The 21,589-nt window shown below is 38.9% G+C and overlaps 1 protein-coding gene across 2 annotated transcripts in view; it reads right to left on the bottom strand.

Annotated features, from left to right (window-relative positions):
• Positions 1–21,589, bottom strand: part of LAMA4 (laminin subunit alpha 4) — a 140,128-nt gene that overhangs the window by 98,382 nt on the left and 20,157 nt on the right. For both annotated transcript variants that reach the window (XM_061131637.1, XM_061131638.1), the window contains exon 2: positions 3,487–3,588. In XM_061131637.1, the coding sequence (XP_060987620.1) occupies positions 3,487–3,588 (102 nt within the window). The remainder of the gene's footprint in view (positions 1–3,486; positions 3,589–21,589) is intronic.

Here is a 21,589-nt window from a genome sequence, read left to right as displayed (position 1 = left end):
CCTGAAATTCTGGCACAGACCTCAAAATCTCTTTATCTTTTTTTTTTTGATTGTTACTGAGCAAGTGGGGGTTTCTGCATAGATTTCTGAAGCTCTCATGGTCCTCATGCTTTGAAGTTCATTACATTGGTCACATCCACAGGCATTTTCAACTAGTGTTCTGCCCTACAATCCTTCAGTCCACACAGTGGAGGCCACTTAACCCAGATCCTAGAATAGTATCAGGCAGATAAGTGGTACTCAAAAAATGCTTATTTGTTAAGTGGATAAATGAAATCAACAAATCAATCCTTAGTCAAAAGAATCTAAGGAACCCTGTGTAAGTGGTGAATTTCAAGTTAGATTTTCTCCACCCTAGTTCTGGTCAGTGGGCCCCATGCTTTCTGCTAATGATGAAGCACCAGTCCTTTAGATGGTAACTGGCCTTAGTCATGACCTCTTCTTGGTTCTCTGTACCTAGCCTCTAGAACTGGGATAAAGTATGGGTTATCAGTGACCAGGCATTCCCATCACTAGCCATCTGTCTCCTCTATTTCTACACCTTAATTCCTTTCTCATGCCTCTTTCAGGTGCTTTCCTAGAGAATCTACCATGCCCACTGGAGCTGCCTGGCCTCTGGGGCTCCGCCCGGCTGATTCTGCTGAAAACTCTGCCCAATGCACCAAAATTCTGATAAGATGCAAGGCAGCCCTTTGAAAAGACCATCAATACATATTGGATTTCATTAGTTAAGCTACTTGTCATTTGGCCACCTTTCTGCATTTGAAGAATTGGCAATCCTCTTATAAAGAAATCTCTAAGTTTTTTGGTATGTCTAAAATGGTAGCATAACTTTGCCTACTCTCTGCATTTTATTGTCAAATGACTTAGTTTCTTAAATTCAGTTTGTAAAATACAAGGTTAAATTGAAACTGAATATGGGAATGGAGGGAGAATTAAAAACAAACAGGGGAAGACAAGACAGAGGAATTACAAGCCTTCAAAATAAAATGAAACAAAAGAAGGCTGTTTATTTTTGGTTGCTTATGCAACCAAGGTGGGAGAAATGAGTTAGGTCAGGCAAACTATAAGAGCTGACTGAAACCCTGGTGCCTAGAGTGAGCTGCCAGGTGTTAGGTGGAGCTGAGAACGAGCCGGGGTTACAGCTCCTAAGGGCAGGAGCTGAGAAGCTGGCCCTGCTTGACCAGCAAACTGGAACAAGGATGACAAAGGAAACAGAAAAATATGAGTTTGATTCCAATGTGCCACCACAGACAATGTATTTGCCAACTAGGTAACAACATATTCTTTTCATATTGGCAAGTCTCTTCTACTTCCTCACTTACATTTAATGTTAGTCACTCAGTTGTGTCTGACTCTTTGCAACCCCATGGTCTGCAGCCCACTAGGCTCCTGTTCATGAAATTCTCCAGGCAAGAATATTGGAGTGGGTCACTATTTCCTTCTCCAGGGGATCTTCCTGACCCAGGAATTGAACCCGGTCTCCTGCATTGCAGGCAGATTCTTTACAGTCTCAGTCACCAGGGAAGCCCATCATCTAGTCTTACTTACCTAAATTAAATTTACAGGAATACAGACACATGTATAGCTCTTGGAGATAAGATTGTGTGTGACTTTTCACTCTGAATTCCACATATAGTATATATCTGTGTTTTTTTATTTGTTTGTTTTTTTTACTTTGAGCATATATTACTTTAATTGGGGAAAAGACACTTCCCTCTAGGTAGGGTGAGGTGGAGGGACCACTTTTAGGATAAGTAAGATGGCTTTTTTTTTTAATGTTCTGTCTTGGAACAAAGTAATTACAGGAAGACTGGCAACTGACCTGAGTGTGTTTATAAATGTTTATACCCAAGTCCATCCCCAAACTTTTATCAGAACCTTGTATGCCCCAGAAACTATGAAGGAATCACATGACGACCGCCCTCTTTGGAAGCTCAAATCCAGGTCAAAGATAAAACCACGATAGTTCCTTTTTTGACAAGGTCATTGTAAGGAAGAGTAGTTTTATCACAGCTCTGCATAGGCATAACAGGAGGGATTTTTTTTCTCCCCTTTAATTTATTTCAGTCTTCCATCTTACTGACTGCCTAAAAGCAGCTGATGGGTTGGCCAGTCCCTATTGTCTTACACTTAAATAAACTAGCGAAGAGCCCTTAATTGGTCAAATTATCAGAGATGTACATTATTAGTTCAAGTGCATTCATGGGATTCTCTTTTAAAATGTCACTGGGATTAAAATAACAGGAAACCGGAGATGGAAGCATTAGAAAGGGGTCGATTTGGCAGCTGCGTGTGCCTACACTGCTACAGAGGACATCCTGGATGTAATGGTTATTTAAGAAGATGGGGGAAGGGGAAAATAGAAACACCAGGACTAAACAAACACTACAATGCATTAGCAACCTTTAGTGTTTGCCACTTACTTCTGTCCCTAGAAAAATGTGAATTGTTAGGTTTAAAATAAATGGAAATATTCTAATTTGCATCTTAATGGCATGCATGAGTAAAATAACACCTTCGTGTACACACCATGAAGACCACTTATAATCAAAACCATCTGCCTAATGCCATCAATTATGCTAATTTTGAGGTAGATAGGTGTATTTAAGTATTCTTGCAGTTCCAGTTCATGCAAAAATATTCTTGCATTTTGGAAAGCTTCTTTTGCCTCGTGGGAACTAGAAGAATCCACTTCTACTATGTAGTATAGCTCATGGAGGAAAACATGATCTTAGGGTATAAGTCTTTTAAAATGCCTCCTACGACTTCTACTGAAGTCACTTCTGGTAAATATTTCAATCCCCATTTTCACTAGGTTTTCAATACATTCAGTGAAAATGGGAAATATGTAGCAAGCAGTTTTGCTAAAAGGTTTCTCAGTCTCCTTCATAAATCTCTATCATGTTTCACTGTCTACTAGAAAATTCATTCCAGTTAAGGGGGAAGAAGTCTCTGGGGGCTTGATTACAGACTTACAAAGACCACAAAGCCAAAGTTTTCATTTTTATTAGCTATTGGGTTCAAATATTTTTTTTTAAGGAAATTTTGATCTATAGACCTGACAATCTTAAGTTACAAAATAGGCTATGAAACAACTGTTTTATTCTCCTGGTTAATGTGGAGTGAAGCCAAACATATGGCAAACTATACTATTACGGAGGAATTTGGATGGATGGTTTCCTCCTCTGTGTATTATTTTTCAGGCCTATCCCCAATGGCCGATACCTGGAAACCAGCTGCTGAACGTAGTGGGGTAGTTACCACCAGGGACAGGGGCACATTCACCGATACACCTTGGTGGCCACTTACAATCATAAGCAGTTTATATGAGGTGTTTTACAGGAAAAGCTGAAGGGTAAAGAGAAAGCATGATTAGCAGTTTGCTCCTCCGTAGCTCAAATGTCCAGGAAGAATATTTCATCTCCACCAGAGATGCAAAGGCTCCGTGAAATATATGAAAAGTGACAGATGCCCCCGACCTACCACACAGAGTCCTGAGCCGTCCAAGCACTCGTTGGAATTACCATTACAGTCACAGGGCAAACATTCTTCCGAGTAGGCAAAGAAGAATCCAGCGTCGCATTTCTGAAACAGACACAATAAAAGCATCTTCATGATTGAAAAGGTCAATTTTGGGGACCATTTTCTGGGAGGAGCAAGAGATGATTAGTAAACGATCTACATATTTCTTTGCAGCACACATACTGAAATGAACTATTTATGCTACCATTCAATTGTCTTTGTTATATATCTTTCTTTCCTCTTTTCCCACTCTTTGCGGTTTTGGGGGGCTGAGGGGGAGCTCCTGACGCAGTTGGGACATCGCGAGAACCAATGGCGCCCAATTCTCGCGATGTGCAGCTGCCTGCGTGCACAGTGACCTCGTCTGCACTGCGCGAACTCCCGTCACTTTCTGAGGACAACAGGAACACCTTTAACACCGTCCAACGCTGTCAGGAAGAATGACAAGATTTTAGGTAACAATGAAGGAGAAATTTTTTAATGTTTCCTTTCATTCCAAAACAAGACAAAACAAAACCACATCTGGGTGACGAACTACATCGTGCTCCCTGTGAATACTTAACGGGTTCAGAAATTATTGGCTGTGGCCAATAACGACTTAAAAGATGTGCCTCATAAAGTTGTACCCTTAAAAAAAATCCTCTTTTCAGATCCTAAAGTTTTGAACGGAGGGGTTAGGAAATTAATGCATCCTTACACATGTCGTGGGTTGTGTGTAGGTGCCGTCCCTGTAATTTGTTTATCCGCGTGACTGTGAGAGATACATTGTTTTCCTTCCTTCTAGTGGTGAGATAATTAAACCTGGAGATGCTGTGGGTTGTGATGGTAAACTACCTTGCATTTGCTGAATGGTCCTCCCCAAATGTCACAAGGAGTCAGGTTGAGAAACTATGAGATTATTCCTCGTTTATGCCATGGTTCCTGGCTTACAGATAGGTATTTTGCATTTCTTTGGAATGTTTCAGCGCTGCAAGGCAGAAATGCCAGGCCGTCACAGGTCTGGAAGTTCAGTCCTTGCCTATCAGGCAGATTTACATCCAAAGAATTCCAGACAGATAAGAATCTGGGTTGTTTCCACAAACGTAGAAAGTAAGAGCGTTCCCATCACACCCCGCATTGACTCACTGTAGTTTGTACTGTCCTTTGACCAGGAAACTTTTCATTGTATCTGGCTGAGGTCCCTGACTGTTACACAAAGCCATTTCCTCTTGCTTGTTTCTCTCTAGAGAAAGACTCACTAGATACCATTCACAGTATAAAAACACTGTAGTCCTAAAACTAAAATTTAATATATTCCATTTGAAAGAAGTTTCATAGAGCACAATGACATTTTTTTTTAAATAAAGAAAAGGTGAAGAAATTCTGTCTTTCTAAGTGAAAAGGCTGAGAGGGGACCAATTTATAATGGAGACTTTATAGTCGATGGTAATACTTTTTTTCAGGTTCCACTAGGGAACAAAAGAGAGGAAAAGGTGCTAAAATTGCTGTAGGAAGCATTTAATTCAGACCACCTAATTTCACATACGGTGAAATTTTTAATTATAATAGGAATGGATAACAGTAGTGAAGGACTTAGTATTAGTTATCTCAGGAGCCTCCAAACCAGTGGTTTCTGTTTTCTAACTGCCCAAGTTAAGGACATTTGATTTGGGGAGTTTCTGATTCAGTAGGTCTGATGGTGAAGCAAAAGAATCTACATTTTAAAATAAATATTGTATTTTAAAAATTGTTTAACTCTTTCCCCCAGTCTCATTGAGATATAACTGACTTATAACATTGTATAAGTTTAAGATAAACAACATGCTGATTTGAGAGTATGAATTGCAAAATGGTTACCACCATAGCATTAGCTAACAGCTCCATCTTGTCACATAATTACTATTTCTTTTTTGTGATGAAAACATGTAAGATTTGCTCTCTTAGCAACTCTCAAATGTATAATACCTTTATTACTAACTGTACATTAGATAACCAGAATTTGTTAGCTTTTTAACTGGAAGTTATACTCTGACCAACCTCTCTCAGTTTGCCTGTCTCCCATCCCAGCCCCTGTAACCGCCATTCTGGCCTCTGTTTCTATGCCTTCCAAGGAGTGGGGCAGAGATCGGAGGTGTATTTGAAACAGAAAAACACATTGGTGGTGGCAGAGAGTCTGGAAGCAGTACATGAAAAGCAGTACATGATGCCTGGAAGCAGTATATGAAAAGCTCCACTTGTACCATCAACTATAGTAAAGACCTTCCTCTGGCCCAAGGAATCAAATTTCTGTAAGGGTGTTTTAAATTGATAGTAGCTCAAGTCTTTTAGGCATTCTTGCAGCTCTTTCTTCTGAAGCAGACAAAGAAAATTAAGATTTGCCCTGAATGAATGCATCATTTTAAATATGACAGTGACTAATCTCTTATATCCCTAAAGCCCTAGCTAAATTAAGAGACTCATTTTTAAAAAACTAAAATTATCACAACATAGGAAAAAAACCAAAAAGCAACAAAAAAGGGGAAGATTTTGTACTTTAGAATAATTTTAGGTTTACTGAAAAAATTTGAGGGATATGTATATTTAAAAGACCCCATGAAATTTCTTTGTGAGACCAGGTTTAAAAAGATTATTTCAAAGAGGCACTCACGGTGATTTGTACACGGTCATTGCTCAATGAACACTTGTGATTTGAATGGCTTGGACTAGGATAGGACATCTGAGGCATACATGCTGTTGGAAACCAGTGGTTGATCCTGCTAATCCACTCACTGCTCTCTACTGGGGCTGCATTGGGTCTGTAGTCTTTCTCATCACAGTTCAGGCAACCACTACCTAGACTGGACTGTGTACTAGATGAAATCTTTACTTTATACCAAGTTTAGGAGGTGACTTTACTCTCTCATTATCCACTTACCCACCCACTAGGCAAAGGCTCTGACCTTATGTGAAAGATGTCCTGGCTCAGGTCTCATACTGTGGGAGATGGGTAGAGAAGGGAGGCAGGGACAAAGTTGTGTGGAACAGTCATTTGGCCCCCTGCTGAGAGGGCAACAAAAAAGTTGGAAGCCTGGCCAGCTCCTTTGTTGCTGGGTTTTGCACACCTGGAAGGATTGTATTTTCTAACTCATCTATCCAGAAGGGAGGCAACATTTTAAAATTCACATGAAGGCACCACTATCGGATAATAAAAATCCTGGATATGGGGAGCTTCTCATGCCACTAATAGACCCCATACACTTGATACCTTAGACCTTGTATAGTAGAACTTTAGAGAATTTCTTGGAATGGTAGATTGTTAAGTGGTTCGAGAGAAGCTAGAGTATCCTTAGGAAGAGTGTTTAAGGCTGATTCTTTCATGTAAAAATATTTCATCATTTTCCCCCCAGAAAGTTCTGCTAATTTTTACTAAATCTCTTCTTGAAATTCTATAGAAACTGAAAAAATTGACCTCTGTGATATTTTTAAGAATGAAAATGTGGCTATTTTTTTAGTTTTGCTCCTGCTTAACAATCTTTTAAGTAATCCAAGACCTGTGATGTTTAGAGGCCTGTGAAGACTCTTGAGTGTCCCTTGGACTGCAAGGAGATCCAGCCAGTCCATCCTAAAGGAGATCAGTCCTGGGTGTTCATTGGTAGGACTGATGTTGAAGCTGAAACTCCAATCCTTTGGCCACCTGATGCAAAGAGCTGACTCATTGGAAAAGACCCTGATGCTGGAAAAGATTGAGGGCAGGAGGAGAAGGGGATGACAGAGGATGAGATGGTTGGATGGCATCACCAACTCAACGGACATGGGTATGGGTGGACTCCGGGAGTTGGTGATGGACAGGGAGGCCTGGCGTCCTGTCGTTCATGGCGTTGCAAAAAGTCGGACATGACTGAGCGACTGAACTGAACTGAACTGAACTGAAAGCCAAATAGTCTTCTTACAAAGAAAATATTACCTGTCTGCTTTCCTTGAAAGTATTCTCCAGAATTTACTAAACAAAGATGTGTTTGTGTATATACATGTGTGTGTAAGCAAGAGAAGAAGTCTTACAATCTTTCAGTGCCACCCTGAATCCTCTTGCCTTTCTAAGATTGACCTACAGACAACTGTATAACACATGGGTGGGTGATTTAGAGAGCACTGGGGGGATTTGTACCTTCTGGCATGGTGCCACAACCTTTAAAAAATTGATGATAATAACAAGGATGATAATTGCAATAATGATGATAATCATAATATGATTACTATTTACTGAAAGTCTATTTACCAAGTATCGTGATGAGTATTTTATCCATGTTATAGTATTTACTTTTCACAGCAACTCTGTGAATTAGATGTAAATATCTGCATTTTGGGCTTCCCAGGTAGCTCAGCTAGTGAAGAATCCGCCTGCAATGAAGGAGACCCCGGTTCAGTTCCTGGGTTGGGAAGATCCCCTGTGGGAAGGCATGGCAATCCACTCCCCATGGAGAGAGGAGCCTGGTGGGCTACAATCCATGGGGTTGCAAAGTGTCTGACACAACTGAGCGACCAAGCACAGCACAGCAGAGCACTTGGTTTTAACGTGAACAAACTGTGAGGGAAGATTAGCAGTGTGTCCAGTATCACATGGATTTGTGAGAGGTTCAGACTGACTCGAGTCTTGTTTCTCTACTATACCGTGATGCCCCTCATAAATAAGTACATTTTAAAAATGTATTTAATTTACATTTTAAATTAATTGAGCATAAATATCTGCCATGCTTAAGTCACTGCTTTGATCATGTTGTATAGGTCTTTTGTTTTTACCCCACCATAGCCCTATGAGGTAGCTTCTATTACCTTCATTTGGCTGATCAGATCTGTGTGGCTTACAGTAATTGTTACCCAGATCAAATAACACAGATAAGAAATGGTGGACCCAGAAATTAGATCCATTGTTTGACTATCAATTTGAGCTGTTAACCATCTGGTGTACCATTAATATATGCTAATCAAACCTTTTTTGTTGGGCATTCAGGTTATTTCCAATGTTTAACTATTATAAACAGCAAATCCAAAGCAGGCTAAAATGAATAAAAACGTAAAATCTCTCATTTAAGCCCCAGAAAATTTTTTTTTAAAAAATAGGTACATGCTTAAAAATATATCCAATTATTAATATATAAAAGCCACTGAATCAGAATATTTACTTTCTAAACAAGTTACTTCAGCTACATTGTTGTTTTGACCAATTACTTTCCACTAAATCACTTGTAGACCTTTTACAGCTCTCCACTATTAAGCCACTCTGTTACTACAGCTTGCCTCCTGCTCTGACACTGAGATAGGATTAATTAATAACATTTACTTCTGCCTTTGAAGAATAAGAGTTAAAATTGCCATTTGCTTACTTTGTTATGATTAGTATGATGTCTGACTTGGAGTAAAAATCAATGTATGTGTACTTGACTAATTTTATATTTATAGAAATTAGAACTAGATGGTCCTTAGGAGGATATTAGTATGGTATATGCATGTGCCACTTATATTTAAAAAAGAACTCAAAATGACAGTGTATATATATATATATATGTTGATATCCCTGCAGAAGGCATTATTTCCAGAGGTTCATCACATAATCACAACGTTAATTATTTCACTATATATAGTTGTAATTAAGATTGTTTCTTAACAAAGAGGATAACATTTATACAGCTGATCATTTTTGTCCTCATTGAAAGAAATCCCCTTGAAAACACTAGACTTAAACCAACAACACTGTCATCATATGTTTTGAATTTTCTTAAAAGTTCTTAAATTGTAGTCTTTTGAAGTACAGTTCAGTCTGCATCCTTTGGTTGTGACAAACTCCTAAAAATCTCTTGGAGTTATCAAATAAAGTGAGTACCAAGCAAAGTAATACTGTTTCAAGTTAAAAACTCACAAAAATCTCACTGTGTTTTCCAAATATTATCACAGAGGAGCCAATTAATTGGAATTGGCTACAAGCCATTGCTTTCACATAAATACTGAATCTCTAGGATCTTCAGATAGCATCACTGACTTGATGGACGAGAGTTTGAGCAAGCTCCAGGAGTTGGTGATGGACAGGGAAACCTGGCGTGCTGAGGTTCATGGGGTTGCAGAGTCAGATATGACTGAGGGACTGAACTGAACTGAGGACCTTCAGAATTACTGTTGAAAATCCCAGTTGACTAAACAGCTTAAATGGTCTAATAGCTTCTTTAGGAATCTGAGGTCTCCAGTCACCCATTAAAAAACTAACAATGGCAAAATTGACCAGACTTAGGAGAAGCCTGAAGTTGTCATCTGAAAGAGTGAGACATATCTTGAGATCTCTGAGTAGGTACTTGATGTCTCAGAGAGAAACAGACTCTCCAGTTCCAACAAATAATGAATTAATGATAATAAAATTCCATTACCGAGAGCATACTTCACAGCCCTGTGCCTATTTTAATAGGATTTGACCTATTATTGGAATTTTTGTACTGTGTCTTCAACCAAGGATCTACAAACATTTTACAAATGTTTCAACTCATCTTGCTTTCTGAATTGGACTCCTAAAATTCTGATTCATTAGTTTTTGCTTTAATTTACTAAGACTGAATGTGGAAAGCTTTAAAAAAACTTTTTCTCTAAATTCATTCACTTGCATACAGCGTCACTGCTATCTTCTGATTTAGTATTCTTAAAATTTAACAGCCCACATTCAGTTACCTTCCTGATTCAATTTTTGTATAGGCATAATGAATCCACTTTTCTCTTGTTTCCAGGTAACAATGATTTTAGCTCTAGTTTTACTGAGTTCCATTTTTTTTTTTTTCGTTTTTAATGTGTGAGTCACCTTAAAATTTAGTCACTGTAAGATTGAATGTTATGCTAATTTAGTATCTAAAGCTTTGTGCCTTTACTCAAGAGTCGCTGGATCTTACATAGTGCTGACTTCCATCTGTTTAAAACTTGAGCAGAATTAAAATCAGATAGTATCTAGGGACCTAATAGCAACCAGTAGTTTAGTCTATTTAAAAATGTCAATTTAGGGACTTCCTCGGTCGTCCAGTGGCTAAGGCTCTGGGCTGTTAGTGCAAGGGGCCTGGATTTGATCCTTGGTCAGGGAACTAGATCCCACGTGCTGCAACTGAAAAAGATCCTGCATGCCTTAACTAAATATCTTATATGCTGCAATTCAAAGATCCCCCATGCGCAACGAAGATTGAAGATCCCACATGCCACCACTGAGACCCAGTACAACCAGATACATAGATAAAAATAAATATTAAAAAATAAAAATAAATCAATTTAGCCTTTGCTGGGGAAGAGTGACTTCTAAGAACATATTAATTTATTACATGGGTACGCATCTCACGAGCTTCCCAGGTGGCATTAGTCGTAAAGAACCCACTTGCCAATGCAGGAGACATAAGAGATGTGGGTTTGATCCCTGGGTTGGGAAGATCCCCTGGAGGAGGGCATGGCAACCCACTCCAGTATTCTTGCCTGGAGAATCTCCATGGATAGAGGAGTCTGGCAGGCTGCATATTGTCCATAGGATCACAAAGAATCAGACACGACTGAAGTGACTTAGCATTCATGCATGCATGCAGGCATCTCACAGGCTATTTTTTTCTATATCTATAAAAACAAAAGATAAAGTATCTGTCATGGAAGGCAGTCCTTAATTAAACTATTGATAACTTTGCCTCTCTATTTTTTTTTTGATAGGACGTAACATGTTCTGATTATTCATATACAAAACTGTAATGGAAGTGCCAAAATAAGTTAAATGTATTATGCAATGGGTTACAGTTAGCAAGAAATTGCCTTTTTGATTGACTTTACTTGAATATGGAGAGAATTACCCATGTATCCTCCCTTGGGTCTCTTTAAGCTCTTGTTTGCGTAATTGAAATTCCCTACATTTCAATAGGCGAAGTTAATTTTTAGATTTTGACAGTGATTTCACCATAGCTTGATTAGGAAAGTGGTTTCAACATTCCTCAGGGGTTTATCCAATTCAAAGATATTTCTTCTTAGGATTGGCATCATAAAGCTAGGGTATCAGCTGAACACAAACCATGGTGCTGGTTTCTCCTAGTTGGCTCTTAGAACTACCTTTGTGCTTATTGCTTAGGAGCTCTATCTGCCGTTCCTTGGCAAGCTTATAAAACTCTCCAGTCCTCAATGTAATCATCAAATGAACTAGAGACACTGATTTAGGTCTTGAGGAATTCTGAGGAACATAACACTGCTATCTTGTCCACAGTTAAGTCAGTTTGTTTGATTTTGTAGAGTGGAGAGGTATTTATCATGTCATTTACTTTGTATTTCTGTGGCTATTCCTCAGCACACTTTGTAGGTCTTCTTGGCATTCTCTTGGGTGTGGAAACCAGTACTCCCCTCAAAGATCTCAAATAACTGTTCTCAAACCCCATACTTGGTCAAATGCTTATTTGGACTTATAGATAACACCAGACTCAGGCTGTGATGAAATACTACCATGCATGCTAATAAATAGCTCTCTTTAGTTGTAAAACCAAGAGGATCAAACAAGAAAAGTTTAGAGCCCCAGAGCCGTAAAAATTTTCCTTTTGAAGTGTTGGATTGGAGCATGATTATGTTCATTAATGTTGATGAAAATTTCTTTAATTTCCTCCTTGAAAAGTTACTTAAAACACTTGTAAGTTGCTCATTTATAGTAGTGATTATCAATTATAGAACATAATGGGGCTTTAGCAATGCCTTTTTTCCCTTAGATTTTTCTTAAAAAAAAAAAGGAAAGAAAAGAAGTCTCCTGCTAGCATCTGCCTTTCTGCTCCAGGTCCTCCTCACATTGCCTCATGTTGCTGGCTTGTGCATTTCACTCCTTGCCTTCCAAGTTATGGTTACACAACATAGCCTCTGCCAAATTTTTTTTTTTTTTTTTAATATCTGAAAACTGACTCAGTTTTATTTAATTTACTGGGGCAAATGCCATGGACACATTTCCAAGAAAGGAAGAGATGTGAACCACAAGGGCTAGCCTTCAGAGCAAGGAGAGAGGAATAACTTCAGTTACAAGGTTTAGGGGATTTTGATATGACTCCTTAACCACTTAGTGGGAATCAGTGTTGTAAGATGCAGACATCTCTATCCTCTTCAACTGTTTTTTGTGAATAATAACAGCTAATGTTTATTGACAGACTCCAGGCACTGAGCTAAGTGTTCTTTATAGATATTCCAATTTGATCATTACCCACAGGATTGCAAATGTCTGCCTCAATTACCATTACTTTTTACAAGAAATTGAGAAGTTTAATTGTCTGTAGACTGATGATGGCTCCTATTTAGTGTGTCCTGGGTAGGTAGCAGTGCTTCCTTGGATGAGTCCTCTGTTTGGGGTATTTCATCAATTTCCATTGCTAGTAGATGTACCTGTCTCTGTCTTGAGGTATCTGGTGTAGTTCATTGCTGCCTTCACACCAGACCACTCAGGATGCAAAGCAGAATGTGACTGGCAGTACCTGTCATTCTTTATGCTCTTCCTCATGGGTTTATGCATCACAGAAAAAATACTATGGTGAATTAGTAGGAAAGGAGAAATGCATGCCAAATCTCTACTCTATCCTTTTAATCTCAGAAGATAATCATTCCTCTTTTAATGAGAAGATGGAGGTCACTGGTTGCAAAATCTCATACTACCTCCCTTCTCTTTCTCAAAACTCACCTTTATTGTGATTCGTCCTAATGTCCTCTGCCCACCTCAGAGGAGTTCGTGTTCCTCTTCTTAGGAAAGACTCACCCTCTATCCATGTTCTGGGGCTCGCACATCTGTGGCCAGCAGGCTCTGTTCCAACACCTAGCCTCCCTCCCTAACATGCCACCCATCTCTGTACCCACAGGGAAGAGGAGAAGCAGAGTACAGTTAGCTGCTGGGTCCTGTATTGGATGAGCCCTGACTTCTTCCCTCAGGTTCAAATTGTAAGTACACCTTCCCTCAGCTCTGCCCCTTCTTCATTTTCCTCCATTCTTGCCCAGCCAAGCTTGGTGAGTGAGAACTCAGTCACACTGGCTCTGCTTCCTTCTACGCCAATCTCAGCCTCTGTCTCCATTGTGCTACTGAAAGTGCCCTGACAAAGCTGTCAGGTGATGTCTTTGTGGCTTTGCTTTTCCAATGTTACTTGTTCTTATCCAGTACTTAATATTTTTGAGATTTCCGCCTCCCCGCACCCCCTTGCCTTGAAATTCTCTCTTCTCCCTGCAGGAAAACTCCCTCTTTGGGTTTTACTCCTGCCTGTCTTTTTCAGTATTTGGGGTCAGGGAGCATTTGAGGGGACAGAAGGTAGGTTATTCTTCTTTCTTTGCTGCTCCTACTTGGTTGGTGTTCCCCAAGATAACCTTTGTATCCTTCTTTTCTATCTACATAGTTTTGTTTGGTGAGGTCAACCTCTCCCACAATTTCAGCCTCCATCTATATTCTGGTGGCCCCCAAAACTCCCTATATAACCCCGATCTCACTCTTCCGTACCACACTTTTGTTTCCAAGTGCTTGTTAGACAAGTCCTTTTCCAGTTCTGTAAGCACATGGAGTTAAATCTATCCCACGGTGACCTTATTATATTCTCTCCCTAATCTATTTTTCTTCTTATATTATTGGTTAATGATAAAGATTATGGAACGTAAAAGGAAAAAGTAATGAATTAATGCTTTTAAATCACATGAATATATTTTTCATTAATGTAGTTTTTGGAAATGCTTCCAAAAGAGTGAACTCTGCAAGAATCAGGGAATTGTTTGCATATAGAATGACAAAGTTTAGGTACTCACATTTTATTTCTTTTTTACAAGCACTATGCTATCTTTGCTTATTTCAAATATATGGTTTAGATGGAGGTAAATGAAGTATCACAGAATTTAGAGTCTCAAGTTAGAAACTATTTTACACAATTCTGAATTGTTATAAATTTACTCTCTAAATGAATATTAGGATAGTGTGATTACTCACCTAGAGCCAGACATCCTGGAATGTGAAGTCAAGTGGGCCTTAGGAAGCATCACTACGAACAAAGCTAGTGGAGGTGATGGAATTCCAGTTGAGCTATTTCAAATCCTGAAAGATGATGCTGTGAAAGTGCTGCACTCAATATGCCAGCAAATTTGGAAAACGCAGCAGTGGCCACAGGACCGGAAAAGGTCAGTTTTCATTCCAATCCCAAAGAAAGGCAATCCCAAAGAATGCTCAAACTACTGCACAATTGCACTCATCTCACATGCTAGTAAAGTAATGCTCAAAATTTTCCAAGCCAGGCTTCAGCAATATGTGAACCATGAACTTCCAGATGTTCAAGCTGGTTTTAGAAAAGGCAGAGGAACCAGAGATCAAATTGCCAACATCCGCTGGATCATTGAAAAAGCAAGAGAGTTCCAGAAAAACATCTATTTCTGCTTTATTGACTATGCCAAAGTCTTTGACTATGTGGATCACAATAAACTGTGGAAAATTCTGAAAGAGATGAGCATACCAGACAACCTGACCTGCCTCTTGAGAAACCCATATGCAGGTCAGGAAGCAACAGTTAGAACTGGGAATGGAACAACAGACTGGTTCCAAATAGGAAAAGGAATACGTCAAGGCTGTATATTGTCACCCTGCTTATTTAACTTATATGCAGAGTACATCATGAGAAACGCTCAGCTGGAAGAAGAGCAAGCTGGAATCAAGATTGCTGGGAGAAATATCAATAACCTCAGATATGCAGATGACGCTACCCTTATGGCAGAAAGTGAAGAGGAACTAAAAAGCCTCTTGATGAAAGTGAAAGAGGAGAGTGAAAAAGTTGACTTAAAGCTCAACATTCAGATCATGGCATCTGGTCCCATCACTTCATGGGAAATAGATGGGGAAACAGTGGAAACAGTGTCAGACTATTTTTTTGGGCTCCAGAATCACTGCAGATGGTGATTGCAGCCATGAAATTAAAAGACGCTTACTCCTTGGAAGGAAAGTTATGACCAACCTAGATAGCATATTAAAAAGCAGAGACATTACTTTGCCAACAAAGGTCCGTCTAGTCAAGGCTATGGTTTTTCCGGTGGTCATGTATGGATGTGAGAGTTGGACTGTGAAGAAAGCTGAGTGCTGAAAAATTGATGCTTTTGAACTGTGGTGTTGGAGAAGACTCTTGAGAGTTCCTTGGACTGCAAGGAGATCCAACCAGTCCATCCTAAAGGAGATCAATCCTGGGTGTTCATTGGAAGGAGTGATGCTGAAGCTGAAACTCCAGTACTTTGGCCACCTCATGCAAAGAGTTGACTCATTGGAAAAGACCCTGATGCTGGGAGGGATTGGGGGCAGGAGGAGAAGGGGACGACAGAGGATGAGATGCCTGAATGGCCTCACTGACTCAACGGACATGAGTTTGAGTAAATTCTGGGAGTTGGTGATGGACAGGGAGGCCTGGCGTGCTGCGATTCATGGGGTCGCAGAGTCGGGACATGACTGAGCAATAGAACTGAACTGAAATGAAATGAATATCTCTATCTGTTTGGACAGTAGGACTGGATGTTCTCCAAATTAATTTCTGTGTAGGATACAATGTTTATCAAGGTTAAGTTAACTGGAATGTGCTAATTTGAAGCTTACGTATTTGTTATATTGTTAAAACTTAACAGTTACCACAGCGACTGGTTAGAACTTAGACAACAGAAGATTTTTTAGGAAGAGAATTTTGTCATGGACATTAGTTAGAATTGCTGGCACACAGTGCTAATAAAAAGCAGGTTGTGGTTTAGTAAGTTTTATTACTGTTTTAAAATTCTCTGTACACAATGCGCCCCTTATTGCCTCCACCTGGGTAAGACTGATCCCACCTCCTTTCACCCTTTGTATACTATTATTTCATAGAGTTTGCACTCTTCCTTTGAAATATTTAGCAAAATAACTCTTCCTCCTTGTTCCTAATACCAGTGTATAGTTCAGAATCTTGGCATTTCTCTCCTGGATTATCATAATTACACTCACTCTTTTCTCTTGATCATCAGTTTTTCTGCCTTCTGGTCCATTCTTTATTACCAGAGGTAATTTTTAATAACTTCACCATACTACTTTTCTGCCTCAGACCTCCCAATGGCTCTTTATTCATTGCATACATGAGTAAGTAAAATTCCTTAGCATGACATACAAGGCTCCTATTTCACAATACAATTTCTAATGATCTCTTCACGTTCAACCTAAGCTCCCTCTGCTCTAATTTAACTACATATTTCCTCCACCCTACAACATACTATTCTCTTGACCACCTTGACTTTGCATGTACTGTGCAACAGGGTCTTGGGGTGCCTTTTTCATCTCCATCACCTATGAATCCTTTCTCAGTCTCAGACTCAGTTGCTTCTCCTCTGTGTTCACATGGCACTCTGTACACACCTCATTAGAGCACATGGAACATGCTATTACAAGTTTTTTAAAAGTCTTTATTGAATTTGTTACAACATTGCTTCTGTTTTTTGGCCATGAGGCATGTGGACTCTTAGATCCCTGACCGGAGGTCAAACCTGTACCTCCTGCATTGGAAGACAAAATCTTAACCACTGAACTGCCAGGACAGTCCCGACTGCAAGTTTTAATCTATACTCCACCCCCGCCCCCCTGAAATCACCATGAGCTCCTTGAGAACAGGGAGAGTGTCTTATTCATCTTTGTATCCTTATTATCTATGAATATTAGAGTGATTAACAAATAGCCAGTAGATGCTGAAAATATCTTAGTTGAAAAAGTGGATTTGAACTTGTAAAGAAGGAACGAAGAGAGGGAAAAATCATGTAAAACTTTGAAGAGCAACTTGACAAATCTCACAAATGAAAACCTCCAATCATGAATGAGTCTTTAAAAAATATTAAAGAAAAAGGCAAGCCGTAGAATAGAGACAGCACACTATTTATATTGTATTTTAAAACATGCAAAATAATTTTATATAAGAGGTAGAGATGCATGTATATAAAGAAAAGTGTAAGAAATAAATTGAAACCTACCAAATCAGGCAATTTAAGAGTAAAGGAGAGGAGTGAGATTGAAGATATATGGGCTTAACTATATGGGCAATATTTTATTTCTTAAGATACATGTAGGGGATACAAATGCTCATGAAAAAGAAAGAAAGGAAGAGAAAGAACAAAAGGAAGGAAGAAAAACACAAAGTCCCACTTATATTGGCTGGCTATTGGATTTCCATGTCTAGACCTGGTGAGGTCTCTAAAATACCATCTCTAGGAAGTGACTAATGTGGTCATGACAATAGATTCAGCTGCCTGTGTATATTAACTTCCTTGTTATTCATCTTATGTACCATTATCATTACACACAGTTAAAAAAATAAGCAGAAGAACATTCCTTAATTTGTTCTTCCTTTGTTTTCTATCATACAGCTAATAGCTACCTCATCTTATGTGGAAGCCTTTCACAAGTCTGTAGGTGTGTCTAAGTTAAAGCATACACCAACTTTTAGATTCTTCTAAAATGTTTAAATGACAATTTGATTTACACTTATTAATTTATTCTGTCAGTAAAGCTATGTGTCCTAGGTTACCTGTGCGATATGGAGGACTTTAAGGGTGCCTATTTATTCTAGTTGGGACTTACCTCTGAAAACAGGCAAAACCATAGTCACACCCATGATCTCCTCCAACATTCTGAACCCAGTTTTACATTTCATATACATTTCATCAATTCTTGGAAAATAACTATTCTTTGTTGAAGTGGAAAGGTCTTTTTTAAGCGGTAATCATCCTAAATATTAATTTGGGGTGACAACAGATTTTTAAGTGGTTCTATTAGGGACCACAGTCAGGAAAGTATATGGATATGAGTATCTCTAACAAAGCATATTTTTGGAATAGCCAGTTATAGACTGAAAAGAACTAGCAAAGTGACTTCTATCCATCTGGAGACTGAAACTGCACCATCTAAAGATGGATTGCACTTCACATATTTGGACCCTCCTTTCATAATTTATAACAATCTGGGAGAAGTGACAGATTTCCCCTGTTCAGTTGATAAAACATATTTTCAAGGAATCCAAATAGATAAGAGATTGTATTCAAAGGAAGGATCCCTTTCAAGTATCAATTTTGATAGATTTCTCAATGAATTGCAGTCAGTTGTTAAATTAAGAGCATTTCGTAGGTAGGGCAATTTTCTTTTCAAATGTGTTCTCTCTGTCTCTTTTTTCCCCTTATTCTTCAAATAGCTAATAGATCCTCCACTCCTCCTGTAACATATATCTGTAGGTAATTTTTCTTTAGAATTTGCACCCCATGTTGTCAGAATAAGTTGAAAATCTACTCTTTGGCATTTTAAGAAGTGTACACATGTATATCCATGTTTCAAGTCCCCAGTTGTCAACCATGCATCTGGCAGTGATTCAGCTCAGTAAATATTTGTTGAGTGAATTTCTCCTCCAAATATGTTTGCACTGAGGATACCCCCAGATTTTAGACCTCACCATTTTATCTCCTATGTGTATTGATGTGGTGTACTACAATCTGTTCCTTAGAGAAGCCATAATTCACTGTAGTTAAATCCCCTGGAGACAAACTGGAGCAGTGGAAAGCATGAGATCTGATTCCAATTCCAGTTTTACTAACCTTGCCTGGCTTATTTAACACGAGGTCTCAGGGTTTTTTTTGTTTTTTGTTTTTTTTTCCTGGGGAAAAAAAAAATGAAAATGATCACCATTTTATCCCCCAGAGTGGTTGTGAGGATCAACTAATATTGTGCATTTAAAGCCCAATGGAAGGGGTTCAGTAGCTGTTAGTTTTCTCCCTTCCTTTTGGATGCATCTGTGCCAGGGTTGTCTGTTTTAACTGATAGCTCTTCATTAAGCTCTAAGTCTTTCTTTATGGGACATAGCTCAGCAGTGACACCTGGTTCCCTGGCTTTCTTCCTCAGAAGACTTAACTCCCTGAGAACAGAATCTGGATTTTTCTGGTTTCTCACTGTAGCCTCAGTGCCTTGCATAGCAGGCGCTTAATGAATATGTAGTGATTGTATCTTGGCATTATAGAATCACAGGATTCCAGAGCTGCCAAGGATGTTAGTGGTTCCTTCATCTAACCTCTCATTTAAAGTTTGGAAAATTACAACCTAGAAAAGTGAGGGACTTATCTAAAGTCAGTTACATAAGAGCAAGTTAATGCCACCTTTAGTGTACCTTCCACTAAACCACACTTCTTTTTGATGATGATGATAAGTGATGTTAAGAATTGTGCAGGGTTGTGGGACTTTCCTGGCAGTCCAGTGGTTAAGACTCTGCCTTCCAGTGCCCAGGTCACTGGTTGGAGAACTAAGATCCCACATGCCACATGATATGGCCAAAGGAAAAAGGAAAAAAAAAAAAGTGAGGGTTGTGCTAAAGCTCACACCTCATCTGGGGCTGCAGACAGGCCCACACTGTCTATCTCTGCGTTTCCCAGGCATATCTGGGATAAAAATTAACTTTGCTCCTGGTTATTAAATTTATGAAGAATCTCATTAAAGTTATTCCATTAGTACCATCTCCTGAATTTCAAAACTGAGTGCTATCAGTCATCAAAGGGTCTGAATACCACTCCCCAGGCATGAGGGTGAGGGAGTGGGGTGAGATGGGATGGAGAAGTTGGGGCAGATGAGGGAGGAGAACACTTTAAACCTTGCTTAGGTTTGCTCTGAGTGTGTGGCTCAGTTCAGATAGGAAATATTGTCCATCAGCCCTCTGTATTACTAGATTTGGCATATGGCAATTTTTTGTAATTGAAATATAATAATTTATAGCTGGTGTGTTTCAATTTTTAACGGTTTCTATTTAGTACAGATAGAAATAGACTGTGACGCAAATAATGTGATTACTCATTAAAGAAGTCAACTCTTGTTAGAAGCTGGTTATGTGACATCCAGCTGCATCCCTGACACCTCCCTTGCTTCATTTGAGGGATCTGACAATGGGCCTTGGGAAAGGATGCCCCCTTCGTGTAATATATGCAGGTGTTTCCCTTTATGAGTCAGAAGCAGATGTCTGGTTAGGCAGAAAGTGTGACAGCTTGACACACATCTGGCCCCACCTAACAGGAAAACTATGACCTGTAAATTGTACTAATAAAATACCATCACTCCCATTTTAACTGGGCCATGAAACCAACACCTTCATCCTTCAACACTGAAGGAGGCTAGATCCCACACAGAGGGTTTGTGAGTGGCTCAAAGCTTAGGATTATAAGTTGAATCTACATGCTGCCTTTGATGTATTTTACAAGACAAATTTTATGAGGCAAATGACAATGTGATCTAACCCCAAGTGTTCTTATTTGCAGAATGGGAGCAGTAGAATTCATTAAGCTAACATTTTACATCTCTACGTGTCAAGCACTTAGAAGGCTCAGGAGATGGAATTTTTAGGCCACTACTGAAATATTTCAGAGTGGTGGTCTATTCAGAGACTCTGATGACAGGACTGTTTTCAAACAGCTCATAATAAACAAATATATCAAACACTAACCAGTTACAGAAGGCAAGGCAAATGAGTTACCATCCTGAACATTTAGCTCCTAAATTTGGGGAGCTAATTAAAACAACAACAGAAAAACTTTTCCAACAAGTTGTAAATCTGTACTCACAAAATGTTAACTACAATATCATAAACTGTTCATAAGTTCTATTATTTTTAGAACATGAATGATATTCAAAGTTGGTACAGAATTTCCATTCTTTTCATCTTATTTGGGATTATTTCCCACAAGTTTTCTCCCTGACTTCCCTCCTCTAAAATTTTATTTTGTGATTTTGGTAAAATACCATTTAATTTAAATCTTTATTTCATTCCATTTTACATTGATAAATACCATAAATAACCTGCACATTACAATCTGGTATCTTTACAATCTGGTGTTATCTGTTTGTAGCTTTTAAATTTTGTCCCCAAATTACTATTTTGATACAGATAGTTATTCTGCTAAAACGTGTTTATAAAAGTGAAGGTAAAATACACAAAGTGAAAAGAAAATGACTGTAGAGATGACAATTCCTCAAGTGCCATAGATCTGTTCTCTGCACTGCCGTTTTAATGACAGCAAAATAATACACATTTATGAAAGGAAATGGATGAGGAAG

This window comes from Dama dama, chromosome 28 (genome assembly GCF_033118175.1).
Source record: "Dama dama isolate Ldn47 chromosome 28, ASM3311817v1, whole genome shotgun sequence".
NCBI lineage: Eukaryota > Metazoa > Chordata > Mammalia > Artiodactyla > Cervidae > Dama > Dama dama.
The sequence above is the reverse complement of the archived record's forward strand: the minus strand, read 5'-3'. Positions and strand labels throughout refer to the sequence as shown.